Source organism: Heterodontus francisci, chromosome 37, assembly GCF_036365525.1.
Source record: "Heterodontus francisci isolate sHetFra1 chromosome 37, sHetFra1.hap1, whole genome shotgun sequence".
NCBI lineage: Eukaryota > Metazoa > Chordata > Chondrichthyes > Heterodontiformes > Heterodontidae > Heterodontus > Heterodontus francisci.
The window spans coordinates 33,218,903-33,241,608 of record NC_090407.1 but is presented as its reverse complement, the minus strand read 5'-3'; the positions used below and the strand labels follow the sequence as shown (position 1 = coordinate 33,241,608).

The following is a 22,706-nucleotide window of genomic DNA, read 5'->3' as shown; positions in this document are numbered from 1 at the left end:
GGGCAATGAAATGTCCTTCAGCTGAGGAATCAGTACTCCTCCATGTTGAACACCAATTGGAGGAACCATGGAGGGTGGCAAGGCCACAGAATGTACTTTGGATGGGGTACTTCAATGTCCATCACCAAAGGTGGCTCGGTAACACCATTAGTGACCAAGCTAGCCAAGTCCGAAAGGACACAACAAGAGGGAAAAATATATTTGACCTCGTCCTCACCAAACTGCCGACCTCAGATGCATCTGTTCATGACAGTATTAGTAGGAGTGACCACCGCACAATCCTTGTGGAGATCAAGTCCCGTCTTCACATTGAGGATACCCTCCAGCGTACTGTGTGGCACTATCACCGTGCTAAATGGGATAGATTTCGACCAAATCTAACAATGCTAAACTGGGCATCCATGAAGCGCTGTGGGCCATCAGCAGCAGCAGAATTTCACTCAACCACAATCTGTAACCTCATGGCCCGGCATATCTCCCACTCTACCATTACCATCAAGCCAGGAGACCAACCCTGGTTCAATGAAGAGTGCAGGACAACATGCCAGGAGCAGCACCAGGCATACCTCAAAATGAGGTGTCAACCTGGTGAAGTTACAACAGAGGACTACTCGTGTGCCAAACTGCGTAAGCAGCATACGATAGACAAAGCTAAGCGATCCCATAACCAACGGATCACATCGAAGCCCTGCAGTCCTGCCACATCCAGTCGCGAATGGTGGTGGACAACTAACTGGAGGAGGTGGCTCCACAAATATCCCCATCCTCAATGATGGGGGAGCCCAGCACATCAGTGCGAAAGATAAGGCAGAAGCATTTGCAACAATCTTCAGCCAGAAGTGCCGAGTTGATGATTCATCTCGGCCTCCTCTTGAAGTCCCCAGCATCACAGATGCCAAACTTCAGCCAATTCGATTCACGCCGTGTGATATCAAGAAACGACTGAAGGCATTCGATACTGCAAAGGCTATGGGCCCTGACAATATTCCGGCAATAGTACTGAAGACCTGTGCTCCAGAACCTGCCACGCTCCGAGCCAAGCATTTCCAGTATAGCTACAACACTGGAATCTACCCGAAAATTGCCCAGGTATGTCCTGTACACAAAAAGCAGGACAAGTCCAACCCGGCCAATTACCGCCCCATCAGTCTACTCCCAATCATCAGTAAAGTGATGGAAGGTGTCATCAACAGTGCCATCAAGCAGCACTTGCTTAGCAAAAACCTGCTCAGTGATGCTCAGTTGGTGTTCCGCCTGGGCCACTCGGCTCCTGACCTCATTACAGCCTGGGTTCAAACACGGATAAAAGAGCTGAACTCAAGAGGTGAGGTGAGAGTGAATGCCCTTGACATCAAGGCAGCATTTGACAGAGTATGGCATCAAGGAACCCGAGCAAAACTGAAGTCAATGGGAATCAGGGGGAAAACTCTTTGCTGGTTGGAGTCATACCTAACGCAAAGGAAGATGGCTGTGATTGTTGGAAGTCAATCATCTGAGTTCCAGGACATCACTGCAGGAGTTCCTCAGGGTAGTGTCCAAGGCCCAACCATCTTCAGCTGCTTCATCAATGACCTTCCTTCAATCATAAGGTCAGAAATGGGGATGTTCGCTGATGATTGCACAATGTTCAGCACCATTCGTGACTCCTCAGATACTGAAGCAGTCCGTGTAGAAATGCAGCAAGACCTGGACAATATCCATGCTTGGGCTGATAAGTGGCAAGTAACATTTGCGCCACACAAGTGCCAGGCAGTGACCATCTCCAACAAGAGAGAATCTAACCATCTCCCCTTGACATTCAACGGCATTACCATCGCTGAATCCCCCACTATCAACATCCTAGGCGCTACCATTGACCAGAAACTTAACTGGGTAGCCATATAAATACCATGGCTACAAGAGCAGGTCAGAGGCTAGGGATTCTGAGGCGAGTAACTCATCTCATGACTCCCCAAAGCCTGTCCACCATCTACAAGGCACAAGCCAGGAGTGTGATGGAATACTCTCCACTTGCCTGGATGGGTGCAGCTCCAACAATATTCAAGAAGCTTGACACCATCCAGGACAAAGCAGCCCGTTTGATTGGCACACTAACCGCAAACATTCACTCCCTCCATCACCGACGCATGGTGGCAGCAGTGTGTGCCATCTACAAGATGCACTGCAGAAACTCACCAAGGCTCCTTAGACAGCACCTTCCAAACCCGCGACCTCTACCACCTAGAAGGACAAGGGCAGAAAATGCATGGGAACGTCACTGCCTGCAACTTCCCCTCCAAGCCACACTCCACCCTGACTTGGATCTATATCGCCATTCCTTCACTGTCTCTGGGTTAAAATCCTGGAACTCCCTTCCTAACAGCATTGTGGGTGTACCTACCCCACATGCACCACAACGGTTCAAGAACGCAGCTCACCACCACCTTCTCAAGGGGACTTAGGGGTGGGCAATAAATGCTGGCCTAGCCAGCGACGACCACATCCCATGACTGTATAATTTAAAAAAAGAACCAATTGGACAGGTTTTCTTGCATTAAGAAAGGGGTTAACTTTATTGTACCTCAATTGAACTAATAAAATAATAAACAATGTGCAAACTTTCACTCCCACACAGGTTGACACACACACAATTAGGTTCCAGAGTGGGGCAAAGTAGATTGGTTGAGTTAGTCCATAAAAAAGGTATACAGATTCGGCTCACTTCTTGCTGAAATCAGTGGTCCTGAGGCTTTTATTTTGAAAAGGTAGACAACTGGTTCAGTGAGTCTCTAGGACACAGCGATGCGGTTGATTTCCTCCAATGGGGTTTCGGATTGTAGCTGGAGTATGAAACGGTGGTCAGTCAACAGGCAGGATTTGATGGCTTTCAAGTTGCAATGGAGAGAGACAGAGAGAGAGACAGACAGAGAGAGAGAGAGACAGACAGAGAGAGAGACAGACAGAGAGAGAGACAGACAGAGAGAGAGACAGACAGAGAGAGAGACAGACAGAGAGAGAGACAGACAGAGAGACAGACACAGAAACAGACAGACAGACACAGAGACAGAGACAGAGACACAGAGACAGAGACAGAGACAGAGAGAGAGAGAGAGAGAGAGAGAGAGAGACCCCCACATAAGGGTATGTAAACTTAGTATCAGTACGAAAAGCATAAGGTGAGAAGGTTGGAAGAATTATTTTCATAGAATAGACTATTATAGAGTATGGTATGCATTACATAAGATGCTATTGAAGCCAAATCAATCACAGCATTTAAGAAAAAATTAGGTGAGCACTTAGAAGGGGACAGGGAAATGGGATTATAATAACTCCTATCTTGAGCTGAGACTGACACAGGCCTCTTTCTGGGTTGAAATTTCAATGAATCGACTGACAGTCTTAAAAAGTTACACAAATAATTTATGAGAACTGTATGGCACTATATTGTCACACAAATCATGCTGAGCCTGAACACATTACTGCATCCAGACAGGCAACAGTCAATTTCATACTTTCATATCTTCTCCTTTTCAGAACAAAGAACAATACAGCACAGGAACAGGCCATTCGGCCCTCCAAGCCTGCACCGATCTAGATGCCTGCCTAAACTAAAACCTTCTGCACTTCCGGGGTCCGTTTCCCTCTATTCCCATCCTATTCATGTATTTGTCAAGATGCCTCTTAAACGTCTCTATGATACCTGCTTCCACCACCTCCCCCGGCAACAAGTTCCAGGCACTCGCCACCCTCTGTGTAAAGAACTTGCCTCGCACATCCCCTCTAAACTTTGCCCCTCGCACCTTAAACCTATGTCCCCTAGTAACTGACTTTTCCACCCTGGGAAAAAGCTTCTGACTATCCACTCTGTCCATGCCGCTCATAACTTTGTAAACCTCTATCATGTCGCCCCTCCACCTCCGTCGTTCCAGTGAAAACAATTCGAGTTTATCCAACCTCTCCTCATAGCTAATGCCCTCCAGACCAGGCAACATCCTGGTAAACCTCTTCTGTACCCTCTCCAAAGCCTCCATGTCCCTCTGGTAGTGTGGCGATCAGAATTGCACGCAACATTCTAAGTGTGGCCTAACTAAAGTTCTGTACAGCTGTAGCATGACTTGCCAAATTTTATACTCTATGCCCCGACCGATGAAGGCAAGCATGCCGTATGCCTTCTTGACCACCTTATCCACCTGCGTTGCCACTTTCAGTGACCTGTGGACCTGTACGCCCAGATCTCTCTGCCTGTCAATACTCCTGACAGTTCTGCCATTTACTGTATACTTCCCACCTGCATTAGACCTTCCAAAATGCATTACCTCACATTTGTCCGGATGAAACTCGATCTGCCATTTCTCTGCCCAAGTCTCCAACCGATCTATATCCTGCTGTATCCTCTGACAACCCTCATCACTGTTCGCAACTCCACCAACCTTTGTGTCCTCCGCAAACTTACTAATCAGACCAGCTACATTTTCCTCCAAATCATTTATATATACTATAAACAGCAAAGGTCCCAGCACTGATCCCTGCGGAACACCACTAGTCACATCCCTCCATTCAGAAAAGCACCCTTCCACTGCTACCCTCTGTCTTCTATAACCGAGCCAGTTCTGTATCCATCTTGCCAGCTCCCCTCAGATCCCATGTGACCACCTTTTGTATCAGTCTGCCATGAGGGACCTTGTCAAAGGCTTTACTGAAGTCCATATAGATAACATCCACTGCCCTTACTTCATCAATCATCTTCGTCACTTCCTCAAAAAACTCAATCAAATTAGTGAGACACGACCTCCCCTTCACAAAACTATGCTGCCTCTCGCTCACAAGTCCATTTGTTTCCAAATGGGAGTATATCCTGTCCCGAAGAATCCTCTCTAATAATTTCCCTACCACTGACATAAGGCTCACTGACCTATAATTTCCTGGATTATCCTTGCTACCCTTCTTAAACAAAGGAACAACATCGGCTATTCTCCAGTCCTCTGGGACCTCACATATAGCCAATGTGGATGCAAAGATTTCTGTCAAGGCCCCAGCAATTTCTTCCCTTGCCTCCCTCAGTATTCTGGGGTAGATCCCATCAGGCCCTGGGGACTTATCTACCTTAATGCTTTGCAAGGCACCCAACACCTCCTCCTTTTTGGTAATGAGATGACTGAGACTATCTACACTCCCTTCCCTAGGCTCATCATCCACCAAGTCCTTCTCCTTGGTGAATACTGATGCAAAGTACTCATTTAGTACCTCGCCCATTTCCTCTGGCTCCACACATAGATTCCCTTCTCTGTCCTTGAGTGGGCCAACCCTTTCCCTGGTTACCCTCTTGCTCTTTATATACGTATAAAAAGCCTTGGGATTTTCCTTAATCCTGTTTGCCAATGACTTCTCATGACCCCTTTTAGCCCTCCTGACTCCTTGCTTAAGTTCCTTCCTACTGTCTTTATATTCCTCAAGGGATTAGTCTGTTCCTAGCCTTCCAGCCCTTATGAATGCTTCCTTTTTCTTTTTGACAAGGCTCACAATATCCCGCGTTATCCAAGGTTCCCGAAACTTGCCAAACTTATCCTCCTTCCTCACAGGAACATGCTGGTCCTGGATTCTAAACAACTGACGTTTGAAAGACTCCCCACGTCAGCTGTTGATTTACCCTCAAACAGCCGCCCCCCCCAATCTAAATTCTTCAGTTCCTGCCTAATATTGTTATAATTAGCCTTCCCCCAATTTAGCACCTTCACCCAAGGACTACTCTTATCCTTATCCACAAGTACCTTAAAACTTATGGAATTATGGTCACTGTTCCCGAAATGCTCCCCTACTGAAACTTCGACCACCTGGCCGGGCTCATTCCCCAATACCAGGTCCAGTACGGCCCCATCCCTAGTTGGACTATCTACGTATTGTTTCAAGAAGCCCTCCTGGATGCTCCTTACAAATTCTGCCCCATCCAAGCCCCTAGCACTAAGTGAGTCCCAGTCAATATAGGGGAAGTTAAAATCACCCATGCTTCATGCTTTCCTCAGAAGTGCTAAACGTAATAAGTTAGCAGGGTCACGATTCTTCTGTTGGGGTAAAAAATACTACATTATCAACTTGACAATCAAAGCCAAGTATCTTTTTTCATCAAAAGACATTAGTTAATGTTGCCTTAATTTTTATAAGAATTATAAATGAAGATGACATTGCCAATTGTTTCATATAATTTGACATCCATACTTATACATAAGTACATGCAGTCCCTCAGGAATGAGGATGACTTTCTTCCCTGCAGGGTTGTGGGTCCTTAGGTGACTGAATAGTCCAATTCTGAATCCAGACACTCTGCCACAGGTGGGGCAGGTGGTGTTTGGTGAGGCGAGTGAATGGGATGCTCGAAATTCTGAACGCTCCTTCCGCTGTTTGCACTTGATTGCTGCCTGAGCATGTCGACATTGTTCGAACTAGCTGGCACCGTCGTGGATGCTGCTTCTTCATTTTGGGCATCTCGGGCAAGAGATTCCCACGATTCGGTGGAGATGTCACATTCTTTCAGGGAAGCTTTAAGGACATCCTTGTAGTGTTTCCTCCGCCCTCCTGGTAGCCTCTTGCCGTGACGGAGCTCGGAGTAGAAATCTTGTTTGGGGAGTCTTGTGTCACGTATGTGGACAATGTGGCCCGCCCAGCGTAACTGACTAGTCATGACCAATGTCTCAATACTGGGATGTTGGCCTGAGAGATGACACTGATACTGGAGCGCCTGTCCTGCCACTGAATTTGCAGGATCTTGCAGAGGCACCGCTGGTGATATCTCTCCAGGGCTTTGAGATGTCTGCTATGCAGTGTCCATGTTTCCGATGCATACAGGTAACAGTGTGGCCCTATAGACTGTGACCTTGGTACCAGGTTTGAGGTCTTTGTCGTCAAACACTCTTTTCCTCAGACTGCGCTGGCACACTGGAGGCGATACCGGTTTTTGTCATTGATGTCTGCCCTTGCTGAGAGGAGTCTCCCAAGGTATTGGGAGTGATCAACATTGTCGCCATGGATCTTGGTAGTTGGGGGGCAGTGTTGTGCTATGGGAACAGGCTGGTCCAGGTCCTTTGTCTTCCTGATGTTTCGCTTAAGGCCAAATGCAAAGTAATGATCACTACAGTCATCCCCAACATGGTACTATCTGAGAAAAGTACCTCCCACTGAGTAGGAACTGGACTGATTCTGCACAAACTTACTTTACTGAGAAATGATATGAATAACAGAGAAAGGATAGTTTCCTTCCATGAAACAATAGCTGTAAAATTGTTCAGGATGCAAACAGAGAGTATTGTCCTCCACATTTAAATTTCTGATGTGTGCTTCGATCAAATGAAGTTCTATGACGGGAGTGCAATTCATGAAGTTACCCCTAGTCTCCCCAAATGGCATCAAGTAAATTAGGGAGGAAAAGGGACCAATGATAGAATCTTCTTGTACTCTGAAAGTGACATGATTTGGCAGGGGGGTGGTGGTGAGGATAAACCGTTATTGAAGACATGCTAGTTCTGCTGGATCTGTTACAATCACCTTGTTCATGGTTTGCATTAATTTTCTAGAGGTAACTTTTAATTTGAGAATCGAGTTTTTTTAATGCAAGACAAATGAAATCACCTGGTTTAAGATGTTGGCAAACAAACCTAGGATGGTTACAAATCAAAGGGTGGCCCATGTTTAGTTAGTAAGGTATAAAGACCCTACACAATGGGATTCCCTCACAATTTGTTGATGGAGATGGTGTGTCTGCAGCTGCCTCAGTCAGGGTTTTAAATTAATATGATTTCCCAGATCAGAGAGAAGATTTGGAGTTAGAAATAATTGGTTTAAATTGCTACCTGCGACATCCCACATGTAACACTTTACTATGGAGATAGATGTTGCAGGGAGTGTCTGTTGGTTTTTTTGATGTGTGTGCTTACTGACACAGTCAGTCAGTTGGCTTTTAGACAAGCAGTTAGCTTTAGGAAAGCTGTTGGCTTTGAAGGCAGCTGAGCTCAGGAGCAAAGAGGCCATCGAAAACCAGGGGTGTTTCGGCTTTGAGTAAGGCCTGTTCTCAAGCTGTGAAGTCAAGTTCTGGGAGATTGGATACCTCAGAAAATAGCTAAGGAATTAAGGAAGTCAAAGTGAATTCCTAAGAGCTGTAGAAGTGAACAAACCAAGATCCTGTAATGTGTGGGGAATCTTGGGCTGGAAGTAACAGTCAAATGAGAGTGTTCTGTTGAGATTTAGAGTTTAAAGTATTTGTCTTTATGTCTGTTAAGATTTTAAGTTTAAAATATAAATGTTTCCAAATTGTAGTGTTAAGTTAGTCGTGTTTTGCTTTGTTTAACTCTTGGAAAGTTTTTGTTTGAAACGTGAAATCTTGTGGCATAATTCTTTCAGTAATAACTGGGAATTTGACTCTCTCTTCTTCAACGTTAACGGTTCCTAACGGGATCAAAACAGATCAGATAGGAGTGGAACCAGGCAGAATGAACCACAGAGGAAACAGTGAAGGACTGATTAACTTCGTTAAACACTATGGAGAGGTTCAGCATGATGAGAAGGAATAATACACCCTGGTTGCTCACAAAGGAATAAGTGCCTTTGATGAGGGTCGTCCCTGTGCTGTGGGCAAGGTGGAAACTAGATAAAAGAGATTTGAAGAGACAGTCTTGGGAGAGCTGAACATGAGAGCTTGGGGGAGCGGTGGGGGACAGTGGAGAGGGAGGTTAGAAACAGGATGGTACTTGGGAAGGATGCAGGTTGAGGTAGTTTTTTTGAAAATGAGAATTATGATAGTAATCTTGAAAGGGAAGGGAAAGCAACAGTAGCAAACAGAGCCATTTAGGATGTAATTGGGATAAGAGATAATTCTCAATTCAGGAACTGAGTGTTCGCAAGAACCCACTTTTACAAATTGGCTACCAAATTTGCCTGCATAACAGGTATTGTTCTTCAAAGCAATTCAATTGTATGCAAAGCAATTTGAGAAATTTCTCACATTCTTAAAACACTATATAAGTTTGATCCATAGACTTATTTCTTAGTAAAATACCCTCTCTACCACTTAATAGTCTGAATTTTCTGGTTTTAACAACGGTGAAACTGTCAGCATTCACCGCCTGTACTCTACAGAACTGACAGTAACTACTCGCGTCCAAGCATTTGGAGTTAAACGCGGAAATCTAGAAGCTGCAATCAGTGATTCCCTGCTCCTCCACAGGGTGCACTGCTGAAGCTCTCCCAGATGGAAATCAATTAGAAATCATGGATTTGATGTGAATCCCCATTTTTCTGCTATCATTCTTGCCATAAAAACCTTTGAACAAATTATGCCTTGTTGAATGAGGCTTTTAAAGACGTCCTAAGCCATAATAACTGAACAACCATGCTAAACCTGCTTTTCCTTTTCTTGAAATAAGTTAGTTTTTTTTTAAAGTTTGTTCGATATTCCAGCTTCTACCTTAACCCATGTGTATGTCCCGATCTTTATTTCGCTTTCTATAAAATTATAAGTGAATGGTGAAAACCGCTTTTGAGAATTCTTCAATGTGGTTGGTCGTTTGGCCTGCTTGCTGGCATCACTGTTGCTCAACACCAGAGATCCCCTATAGCTGGCTCCAGAATAAAATGAATGTTGGGAGAGGTAAAATTCACACGACAGAGATCACTAAATCTTTGTGGGCAGATTTTGTTTTAAGGTCAGCAGCAGGTGTCGTCACTTCACCACAGACCTCAAATCTGGACCAATAGTCCTGGTCTAGTGTTGTAACATTGTATGATACCTTCAGTCAATTACATAATACAGGGTCATATGGAAAAAATTCAGATGGCATCCAACAGTGAGTACAAAAGATATAAATTAGAATGTTAAAACCTTTCACAGCAAAGCTCTGAAAAGGTTCACTTAACTATAATTTTGATTGAACCTGAAATGGTTTTGGCACATTTATGTATGTCACAAAAAGCTAAAATCTTCAACTATTCATTTAAAATTATACTCAATTCAATCTGGAAGCAAAAATAAGTAGTTTAAAATGACTACTTTGCTATTTACATCACTGTACTATAATTACCCCAGAGGCTGTCTGGTATGCGATCTCATATTACATGGGCTTTACTTCAGAAAAGTCTCTACTTCAAGTAAAACAGGCCTCAACTAGCTTAACAAAATCCATTTTCTCCTCTGAATGTCAGGTAATTATTAACAAATAGGGCTTTAATTCTGTGTCCACAAAAGCTCTGTTGGTCATTTATTACCATTTTCACATTGTTTCATTCATTGCCAATGTATTAGCAGTTGCCAGTATTCGAAAGGAAATTTCTTTTCAAAGCCTCTTTATTTCAATAGCATTTCAGTCCACTTCCTTTGTTTTGCATTTATCGATTAATGCCACTTAAACAGGCTGCATATCAAACTTAATTAAACTAGGTAATTTTTATAAAAATGATATGCACCTACAACAGTTTGAAGTGCTGCAACATATCTGTGCTCCTATAAAGCAAGCTGATTCCAGCACATTTTGTCCTCCTCATGCTGAATACCGAAACATCCAAAAAAATGTTTAAATTCACTTGAAAGAAAATTCAACAGAAGTCCTACAAAAAACATATTACAACAGAGCCAGCAGCATGTAGAAACACTAAAATGGAGTGTGCAGATTTTGGAGATTAGGGGAATTGCAGCCGATGTGGATTAGCAGGAACTTGGCGGGGATGGCGAGTGTGGGGACACAGTACAAGACAGGAGATGTGCAGCATAGTTTTGAATAAGTTGGGAGTTTCTGGAAGGTGGAGGAGGGGAGGCCAGCAAGGTGAGTGCTGGAGCTGATGAATCTGTAGGTAAAGGTGGCATCAAAAAAAGGCTTCAGTTGAGGAAGAAGTGGAGGCAAGTAATGTTGAATAGGTGGAAAAGTAAGGAGTCATGTTGCAGTTGTCAGATGATGTGAAACTTGAGTTTTAAAAGTTTATGGACTGTGACAGAATTGGAAAAGACTGAGGGAGGTTAAGGAGTTTCGAGATCTTGAGGAAAAAAAAAAATCAGTTGAATTAGGACATATCACATTTTCAATAGTGAGGATACTGAAGAGGGCAAGAGAGAGAATGTTGGTTGGTGTGTTTGGGGTTTAAAGGTGTATGGTGATGTCACTTGCAATTTGCAGAGTTAACAAGATAGAGTCAAATTCTCCCATTCAAGAGAGTTTAACAAGTATTGTTGTATCATCTTCTGACTGGAAACAAAGCAAAAAAGGCAAGGAAGTTTACCAGCAACATATTTTTGTCAATAAATTGACAGGAAAATAACTCCAGATAAATAGGACACTTCTAGCTAAAATTAAATATCTGTACAACTAAAATATCTGAGTCATAAATTTATAGTTTATCACAAGTCAGCCTAATCCATAGAACCATAGAAAAACTACAGCTCAGAAGGAGGCCATTCAGCCCGTCGTGTCTGTGCCAGCCGAAAGAAAACAGCCACCCAAGTTACATTATCTTGATGCCAAAGACAATTAAGGATTTTTTCAAAGTCCATTCCATTTTCAGAATTATGTCAGAACTACTGGGCTGTAACACTCTGCACTATTCTTACAAAGAGACTCACTTATCTTCCATTACCCAATTCTGACAAAAGGGTCTACACCTAAACATTAACCCGTCTTTTCTCTTTACTAGCACTGACAAACTTGTTATGCATTGCCACCAATTGCTATTCTTATCTCGGGCTTCAACTGTTCTGACAAGTTCACACAGATTTACAAAATAATGCACATTTAATGCAAGTCTCTTGGTCCCACTTGTTTTAGCTGTACAGAGAGCTGGGAGAAGAAATCTTTTTTGTTTTTTTCTTAAACGTAAGTATCTATACAACACAGGGAATAAAAGTGTTAATACACTACAGTTGCAGCTTGCATAGATTCTCCCTTTATTAAGTAATTGAGCAAGAAACAAAAAGCTTTTCTCGACGGGTATCATGAACAGAGATATGGGGAATCACTCCTGTTTCATGTTAGTGCATTTATAATGTTAGTGTATCGATAACGTTAATGTATTTATAACGTTGAACTCGTTGAGTGAAATTTTATCCTAACCTGCTTGTCAGAAACCTCTCAAAACCTAAGTCAATAGACAGTAATACTGGGCAGGGTGTAAAACTGCCCTTCCACCCAATCCCATGGGTTTCCCATCCAACAAGTTAGGTTAAAATTATTCCCCGTGTCCATGCCTTAGGGTCCAAAATCTGTCCTGTTATGGAGTGTATTCCACAGTATTGCAGTAACAGAAAATAATTCACATAATTTACAACTTTGCTTTCTGGTTGTCCTATCTTCCCAAATGGCTGCAGAAGATACACAGAGGCTACTGTCTGGAAAACTCAACCCACCAGCTGCCAGAAAAATGGCAGTCTCATCCTTTGGAGTTACCAACAAAAACTATTTAGTTTAGCCATTATATAATCTATTCTATAATAATGGATTATTTTCCCCATTAAAAATAGGTTTCAAACGAATTTAAGAAAATACCGCAGCGCTTCAAAGTAGCTGTTAACACCTAATTAACTTATTCGAACTGACATTTTTGACAGTACTTGTGGTATCTGTCAGAACCTGCTTTAACATTCATACTAACTCTCATTAAATCCAGTCAAGTAAGGCAAGATTCAGCCAAGTAGAACTATAAGGTTACAGGGTTCTTTTGAACAAAAACTACCCCATGTGATCATTCTTGTTAAATATTACAGTATGTGGCTACCACAGATTATTACATGGAGCTCCATGCATTTTTCTTGCAATACACTACCAATTTTCCATGAAGTATATGTGCAAAACTTCAAATGACAGCTTATACAGTTGAACTCTTTAAACTTGGACTGCTAACAGCTCTTAAAAGAAATGGACAGCATGACTCAAAGTAAACTTCCATTATTTATGGATTAAAATTACTTCCATGAAATCAAGCAGGATGCCCAAATGAAAATCTGTAGAATGTTAAATTGACTGCTCAAGAGGTGAACCAGGTGCCTTATTGAAACCACATTTCCACTTTCTTAATTTAGGAATGTAGCAGATGCCACCAGTGTTCCAAAAACTTCAAATTTCAAATTAGATTAATAGTAACTTCTGCATGTTTTATTCTAATTTAAACATTAATTTCCAGTATACTTCCCTTATGATAGAATGAATCAAAATTCAATTACTCAAATACAAAATTTATTGGCAGCTGGTTAGGCCTTTGTGCATTTGAATTCTGGCACAAATCCCAACAATGCTGAGCAGCACATGTTTAGAGCAAATACAAGCAGTGTCATCAGGACATACTGTTTCAGTCTATGAGAATAGGTAGGTGCTGTGTACACAAATTGGTGCACCTCCAGTACAAATAAAGAGAAAACTAGAATTGGGTGGAACCTTTTTAAGGGACACTGGCCAATGAGAAGTTTAGCTTTCGTCAAATTCTGCATAATGAGTAGCAGCATATTTACATACAGAATTTGAGAATACAATTTTTTTTAAATCTTCTCTTTTTATTATTGTTGCATGTTTATAAATGGTAAATTTATCCCAGTCTTGTTTCTTTATATCACAGGCCTCATTGCTCAAATTTCCCACCCATCTCTCCTGTAGACACAGACTCATGCTGGGTTATTGTTCCCCACATTTCAACAGCCCTCCAATAACGTGGCTATTCTTCATATGTGAACCTGGACAGCAAGTTTCAACAGAATATACAACCATAAAAGGCATCATAATAGAGTGAGATCCCGTCATCTCTCAAATACATTTTTCAGGTGAAGTTGCTGAATAGCAATTAACTGGAACACTGAGTAGCTTTTCCCCACTTTCCTTTAATTCAAGTTAATTATAGGCAAATTAAAGGCGATTTCAGTAGTTGTACAAACTGAGCTGCGAATGGAATATAAAGTGGAAAAACTAGAAGCAAAAGAATGGTGAATACCTAATAGAAATATACAACTTGATCATGTATTTGCATTTCATCTTTGACACATATGACTGCGCAAAGATTGCAAAACCATTAAAAGTACCCAACATGGGCTGCTGTGGATGAAGCAACTTGCAGGAAACATTTCCTTCAATCAATAAAACATTTATGAAAATAATTTCATGAAAAGTTTAAAATGTAGAGTTGAGTTTTATTTTGAAAGCTGCAAAAGGCCCCATTAGCCCCAAACTTATGGTCCATCCCAAGCTACCTGTCATCTCTGAAAAATCAGAAATAAGTTTCTCTGGGCAAGGCTTTTCATCCTCACCCTTAACGAATGCTTGATTCATAGTTTTTTTTTAGCACTCAACCTTGTATGTACCAAGATTTATTCAGATTTCTAAACTTGAGAAAATTCTTCCAGGATATCCAAACCCAAATTTAAGTAGGCAACACATTTCAAACAACTGAACAGTTAGATTTTGAAAGCAAGTTAAGAGATGGGAGTTTTGCCAAACACAAGCATGCAATCCTCAAGGGGTTAAGATAGGTTAGAAACCTGGCTAATATAAACGTAACAAAGACAATATGACATTTTCTATCAAATGTTTGCATACATTTGTTCAACATAGTCACAGCATCATTACTGCTCAGAAGGAGGCCATCCGGATATCTGTCATAGCAATGAATATTATTCATTCATTTTCATTTTTCAATTCAGTTTGTAGAATTTTCTCTATAAATTTAAAAAAGACCACTGCTCAGTTGATCCCATCAGCAACCAGCTCCCTCTTATGCTGGACATATAATGTGCTCAATGCAAACTGAAATCTGCACAAGATGGCCTCCTGTAATGGGGAAGGAAACTGGCACTGTACAACTTTAATATGTTTGGTAGTCTTCCAAATTACACAACCACCTTTGCACCAATAAGCACCTCAAACTGCTTGCATTGTTGCAAAAATGGCAAAATAGCTGCACCCTTAGTTTTGTAATTAAGATTGCAATTATAAAAATGTACAATCCTTAAACTGTACTAGATACCTATCTCTTCAACCTGTATGACATGGTGATTTGATTTTTGTGGGGAACAAGGGGGTGAAATTGGACATGGGTGTGGTGCAAAACAGACGGTATTACATTGGTCTCCCATTATGCTCCTTGAGCATTATTCAGTTCCATTGATTTCAATAGAACTGGAAATCGTGCATCACACAATGGACAGCAAAAAACATTCCACCTCTTGTGTCCACGCCCATGTCTAATTTCACACCCTCCCTTCACCACCACCACCCCAAGCTTTCATCATCACTAAGTATTTTTCAGACTGGCCACTGCAATCAAAACTGTAGTGCAAGTATTTCTTACACTTCTTTTAACAAAATGATTCTACTTACCTGATTAATGATTCTAGAATTGCCGGGCAGGGACCTTTCTGGAACTCCAGCTCCTTATAATGCAAAGCTTTGGCATATGCACGACATTTGGCTGCTCTCTCTCCAAGGAGGACAATGCCATTATCATCTCTCAGTGGTAGAGGCCCCTGATGGAAATGAAGGAGTTAGCTTTTCGTTTTCTCTTCAAACAAAAATTTATTGAACTTTTTGCTAAAACATTTGAAGCCATCAAGTTGACGGATGAGGCTGCGAATAACGATGAACAAAATTTTCGATATTTTGCAACCAGTATCTGCATCGAGCTCCCAGTGGAGATGATATCCTGCAGTAGATATGTGCAGCAATACTATAAATAAACATGTACAATTCCACTAGAAATAAATACTCATGAGAAGGAATTTGCAATTGCTTATGGTGCCACTTGACATTGCGACTGGATGAAATTATGCCCACAATAGGAGTTACATGCAGAGTAAAGTTTCCTCTACAATCACAGATGGATCCTATTGCAAATTTCTTTTATTTGTAAATTTAAAATATAAATTTTGCATTGTTGAAATACAGTAAAGTACCACAATAGCGGGTCACTTGAGTTGCAATTCTTAAACAATGGGAAGCAGGGCAGCAATGGAGGTGATTAAGCAACACAATGCAAAGTGCTTCAAAAACAACTCTATTTCTAAAATATGCCCCTTTCTATTGTAGGAATATTATTCTAAGCATGTACAAATTTGGAGTTTACTGGTTGGACCAGACATGTCCAATGCCCTCTGTAACTTTCTCCATTGCTTGACAGCACATGGAATTGGAGGCTACCTATGTGGCTTGGATAGGGAATTGATTACGAGGTAGAAGACAGAGAGAGGTTATAATGGGTATGTACTCAAATTGGCAGGATGTGACTAGTGATGCCCCAGGGATCTGTACTGGGGTCTTAGCTTTTCAGCATGTTTATAAATTATTTGGATGAAGGAACAGACTTAGCATTTCTAAGTTTGCTGATGACACTAAATTAAGTGGCACAGTGAATAGTCTGCACGGGAACAGAAAACTGCAAATGAACATTGATAAGTTAGGTGAGTGGGCGATACTGTGGCAGATAGAGTTCAATAAAAGAAAGCATGAGATCATCCACTTTGGACCGAAGATAGATCAGAGCATTTTCTAAATGGTGATAAGCTTGGAATTGTAGATGTGCAGAGAGATTTAAGGTTCCAAGTACAGAAATCATTATAAGCTAGAAGACAGGTACAGAAAAAATTAAAAAGGGCCAACATTGTTGGCCTTCATCTCAAGAGGGCTGGAAGTTATGTTACAGCTATCCAGAGCTCCGGTTAGACCCCATCTGGAGTACTGCATTCAATTCTGGGCATCGCACCTCAAGAAGGATATCGCTTTTCGTGGGGGTGAGGGGGGGGGAGTGGGGAGGGTGCGGTGTGCGGGAGGGGGTGCAGGGTAGTTTCTTCAGAATGATACCAGAGTTAAAAGGGTTACATTATGAAGACAGGTTGCATAGATTAGGCTTCTATTCCTTTGAATATACAAGATTAAGGGGTAACCTAAGTGAGGTGTTAAAATAATCTAAGGAATTGATAGGTTGAGAGAAACTATTTACTCTGGTGGGGCAGTCCAGAACAAGGGGGCATAACTTTAAAATTAGAGCCAGGCTACTCAGCGGTCGTGTCAGGAAGCACTGCCTCGCGCAAAAGAGCAGTGGAAATCTGGAACACTCTCCCCACAAAAAGCTGCCGAGGCTAGTTCAATTGAAAATTTCAAAACTGACATTGATAGGTTTTTGTTGGGCAAAGGTATTAAGGTCACAGAACCAAGGCAGATAGATGCAGTTAAGATACAGATCAGCCAAGATCAAAGTGAATGGCGGAACAGACTCGAGGAGCTGAATGGCCTACTCGTGTTCCTAAGCTTCATGTCCTCTAGGCTTTTGTAGCACAAGCTCCAGCTGCTGGGGCTGCTCTGTGGCTCATGGTCATCAGCCCTTGCCTACTCCCATTAGATCTGTGGACTGTATTAGTGATTAATTTCTGACCAATCAGCAGTCTCTCTTGCACAATCCCTGCCCATCCTCCTTTTCCCACAGAAAGCAAGAAAAATAGGGGAAACGCAGTATGGGAATTAGGCAGAGTGAAAAGGAAAGGAGACAGATATCAATGGGGAAATGGGCACAACGTGAGAGAGGAGAAAGAGTAATAGAGCGACAGGGAGAGAAAGAGAGCACGCGCAACCAGGGGTGGGGGACGGAGGAAGAGAGAGAGAAAGAAGTAGTCAGATACAGAAAGGTGGAGGAGAGGAAAAGAGAGACAGGACAGACGCAAAAATTATTCAGCAAAGGGGAAAAGAAATAGAAGAGTGGAGAGAGAGAGAGAAATACTGAAGGGAGAAGAGAGAGAAAACAATTCAGAATTGAGGGCAGAAAATAAGGTGAAACAAGTGAAGAGCAAGAGCGAGATGATTATTTTCAGGCTTATCAGTATCCTGAGTTAGAAGGAGTGAGAGATAACTTTCATCATATTCATTAAGTAATAATTTTGGGAACTACTGAATCCAATTGTTTTATTTACATCTGCTGTCTATGTTGATGCTGACAAGTGTTGAGCAAATATGGGCTTAAAAAAGCATAAAAATATATAATATTCTCACATTGAGCAACTTCTTCTTCAACTCCACTCACTTATTCCAAAAAAAGGTGTTGCTATGAGTACCCGCATGGGTTCTAGTTAGGCCTGTTTTTTTGTGAGGTATGTCGAATATTCCCTGTTCCAGTCCTACTCAGGCCCCCTTACTCCAGTACATTGATGACTGTTTCGGTGCCATTTCCTGCTCTTGTCCCGAACTGGAAACCTTCATCAACTTTGCTTCCAATTTCCACCCTTTTCTCACCCTCACATGGTGCATCTCCAACGCTTCTCTTCCCTTCCTCTACTTCTCTGTCTCCACCTCTGGGAATCGGCCTTCAACTAACATTCATTATAAGCCCAGTCATTCCCACAGGTACCTCGACTACACTTCCTCACACCCAGTCTCCTGTAAGGACCCCATTTCGTTCTCCCAGTTCCTCCGTTTCTGACGCATCTATTCTGATGATGCAACCTTCGACAACAGCACTTCTGATATGTCTACCTCTTTCCTCAATCGAGTTTTCTTCAACTCTAGTTGACAGTGCCCGCGACCATGTCCGACCCATTTCCCACACTTCTGCCATTACCCTTTCCCCCTCCCTCCCAGAACCGCAGCAAGGCTCCCTTTGCCCTCACTTTCCACCCACACCCTCTACCATTACCACCACCTCCAGCGTAATGTCACCACCCCTCCCCTCCCCTGCCAGCATTCCGAAAGGGCTGTTCCCTCTGCGACACCCTGGTCTACTCCTCCATCATCCCCAACACCTCGTCACCTTCCTACGCAATCACAGGAAGTCCAATACTTGCCCTTTTACCTCCTCTCCCCTCACCATCCAAGGCCCCAAACACTCCTTTCAGGTGAAGCAGTGATTTACTTGTACTTATTTCAATTAAGTGTGCTGTATTCGCTGCTCACAATGAGGTTGCCTCTACATTGGGGAGACCAAATGCAAATTAAGTGCATGTAGGAAAGTGTGAGATCATGCACTTTGGTAGGAAGAATCAAAACGCAGACCATTATTTAAATGGAGAGACTTCAAAAAAGTGCAGCACAAAGGGATCTGGGTGTTCTTGTGCATGAAACACAAAAAAGTTAGCACGCAGGTGCAGCAAGTAATTAAGAAAACAAAAGGAATTTTGGCCTTTATTGCTTTGCGGAACACCTCCACTCAGTCCGCACACATGACCCTGAGCTTGCGGTTGCTTGCCATTTTAATTCACCGCCCTGCTCACATCCACATTTTGTCCTTGGCCTGCTGCAGCGTTCCAGTGAAGCTCAACGTAAGCTCAAGGAACAGAACCTCATCTTCCGATTACGCACTTAACATTGAGTTCAACAATTTCAGAGCATCACTCAATTTTTTGAAAATTTATTTTATTTCATTTTTTGACCATGTTCCTGTCTTAAACTTGCTTTTCCTGTTTTTGCTTTCAGACAGAGCTGTTCATTATTCTGCCATTAATGCTCTCTCTGGACTAATGCTTTGCCTTTCACTACAACTATTAGCACTTCCTTTGCCTTTTAACCAGTGACATCTTTGTCATTTAATCTCTCCTGCCCTCCACCCTATCACACACCCTCCCTTTTGTTCTTCTTCTCCTCCCCACCCCACCTGCCATTCATTTGCTCAAAGCCTGTTACATTTCCAACCTTTGCCAGTTCTGATGAAAGATCACAGACCTGAAAAGTTAACTCCATTTCTCTCTCCACAGATGCTGCCAATCCTGAAGATTTCCAGGCCTTTCTATTTTTATTTCAGATTTCCAGCATCTGTAGTATTTTGCTTTTCTAAAAATATATAATTTTTCTCCAGCAAAATGAGATGTACCCAATGCACCAGCAATGTTCCCTAAGCCCAACCTCTAAGTAGGACTCCTTTCTGTACCAGTCTGATGCTTTCATTTCTTACCCCTATAGCCCAAATATTGCAGTTTTGCACTGCAGAGATGTAACCTACCAGGACTGGACTTGAAATTGTTCAAACTCAATTAATTTAATACCATTTAAGGAATCAGAAAGGTGAATTTTCATCAATTTTGTCAGTGATGGATGGAAGACAGACCACAGATATAAAAGGGCAATGCTCCAAGTTCAATAATACATTCTCTACTACTTTTTAAATTCTCTTAAATCTTTGTGTATGGGAAGAAAATATTCGACAGTAAAAAGGTTGGATCTTAAAATTCACTGCAAACTTGTTTTCCATCTCCTAAATATAGAGGCACAGCTCAAAGGAACAGATAAACCAGACCCAATGGTGCTCACGGAAAACATTAAAAATAGAAAGAGACAAGCTTGCTTACGCATCACTGTTTTCAAGTTGCTTGTTCTAACTATTTACCTTTGTGCACATGCCTTTGTAATCGCTGCAGAAGGCAAATACAGACCTGCAATAGTGAAACAATTTCACTAGCGGTAACACAAGAGAGTTTCAGCCACTCAGCTCAACCACATTCCCTCAAGGCGGCCATGGTTTTGGTCACCTGAGCCAGCCCACCAGATACTGTTTAAATTGAAGGCTGACAAGAGGTTCTGCTGAAAAACATTTGATCCGATGCTGAGTACATGTAGCAATGCCACCTCTATTTGCATTATTAGTTTACCATTGATAGCAGCAAACTTCCGATAAAAATTTCAAATCGCTCAACAAAAATTTATCCCGGTCAAGAAGAACTCAATGAGAAGGATGATCCACCCATGGTTAACAAAGGCGGTCAAGGAGAGTATCCAATCAAAAACTAAAGCATGCAAAGCAGCGAAAAATAGTGATAGGCCAGAGGATTGTGAATTTTTTTAGGAACCAACAGTGGATGACTAAAAAGCTAATAAAAAGACAGAAAATTGAAATATAAAAACGAACAGCAAAAGCTTCTACGGGTATATAAAAAGAGAGTAGCTAAAGTGAGCGTGGGACCCTTGGAGGATGCAACTGGAGAACTGATAACGGGGATCAGGGAAATTGCAGATAATTTAAACCAATACTTGGCATCGGTCTTCATGGTGGAGGGCACTATAAACATCTCACAGATATCAGGTAAGCAAGGAGCTAATGGGAGGAAAGATCTTGTAACAGTCTCTATCACGAAGGACAAAGTATTTGACAAACTAATGGGACTAAAGGCAAACAAGTCACCAGGACCTGATTGCCTACATCCAAGGGTTTTAAAGGAAGTGGCTGCAGAGATAGTGGAGGCATTGGTCAAAATATTCCAGAATTCACTGGATTCCGGAAGGGTCCCAGCGGATTGGAAAACCGCGAATGTGATGCCCCTGTTCAAGAAGGGAGGGAGACAAAAAGTAGGAAACTATAGGCCAGTCAGCCTAACATCGGTCGTTGGGAAAATGCTAGAGTCCATTATTAAGGAAGAAACAGCAGGACGTTTAGAAAAGCTTCATGCAATCAAACAGAGGCAACATGGTTTTGTGAAAGAGAAATCATGTTTGACAAATTTGCTAGAGTTCTTTGAATATGTAACAAGCAGAGTTGATAAAGGGGAACCGGTAGATGTAGTGTATTTAGATTTCCAGAAGGCATTCGATAAGGTGCCAGATAAAAGATTATTGCACAAGATAGGAGCTCACAGTATTGGGGGCAATGTATTAACATTGATTGAGGATTGGTTAACACACAGAAGACAGAGAGTCGGGATTAATGGGTCTTTTTCAGGTTGGAAAGACGTAACTAGTGGAGTGCCACAAGGATCAGTCCTAGGGCCTCAATTATTTACTATCTATATTAATTACTTGGAGGAGGGGGCAGAGTGTAATATATCCAAATTTGCTGATGATACAAAAATTGGTGGGAGGGCACGTTGTGCTGAGGACATAAGGAATCTGCAAGAGGATATAGATAGATTGAGTGAGTGGGCAAAAGCTTGGCAGATGGAGTTTAATGTAGGAAAGTGTGAGATCATGCACTTTGGTGGGAAGAATCAAAAGGCAGACCATTATTTAAATGGAGAGACTTCAAAAAATTGCAGCACAAAGGGATCTGGGTGTTCTTGTGCATGAAACACAAAAAAGTTAGCACGCAGGTGCAGCAAGTAATTAAGAAAACAAATGGAATTTTGGCCTTTATTGCTAGAGGGTTGGAGTTTAAAAATAGGGAAGTATTGTTACAACTGTGCAGGGTGTTGGTGAGGCCGCACCTGGAGTACTATGTACAGTTTTGGTCCCCATATTTAAGAAAGGATAAACTGGAATTGGAGGCAGTTCAGAAGAGATTCACTAGGCTGATCCCTGGAATGAAGGGGTTGACATCAAGAACAGCTAAACAGGTGAGGCCTTTATTCATTGGAGTTTAGAAGAATGAGGGGTGATCTTATTCAAACGTACAAGATTCTGAGGGGGCTTGACAGGATAGATGTTCAGATGAGGTTTTCACTAGTGGGGGAATCTCGAGATAGGGGACATAGTTACAGAATAAGGGGATACTCATTTAAAACTGAGATGTGAAGGAATTTCTTCTCTGAGGGTAGTGAATTTCTGGAATTCTCTACCCCAGAGAGTTGTGGAGGCGAGATCACTGATAGTATTTAAAGAGGAGGTAGATAGATTTTTGAAATATCGGGGAGTTGAGGGCTGTGAGGAACTGGCACGAAAGAGGAGTTGAGATCTGGGGTAGATCAGCCATGATCTTATTGAATGGCGGGGCAGGCGTGAGGTGCCAAATGGCCTACTCCTGCTATGTTCTTATAAAAATGTGATATTAGTCAGAGAATGGTGTGCAGCACAGAAGGAAGCAAGCAAACTGACAGCTTC

The 22,706-nt window shown here is 42.1% G+C and overlaps 1 protein-coding gene across 1 annotated transcript in view; it reads right to left on the bottom strand.

The window, feature by feature from the left end:
• mtor (mechanistic target of rapamycin kinase) overlaps positions 1–22,706 on the bottom strand; it is a 432,694-nt gene that overhangs the window by 243,646 nt on the left and 166,342 nt on the right. Inside the window, 1 exon segment of the mRNA XM_068017001.1 lies at positions 15,306–15,451. Within this exon segment, the coding sequence (XP_067873102.1) occupies positions 15,306–15,451 (146 nt within the window).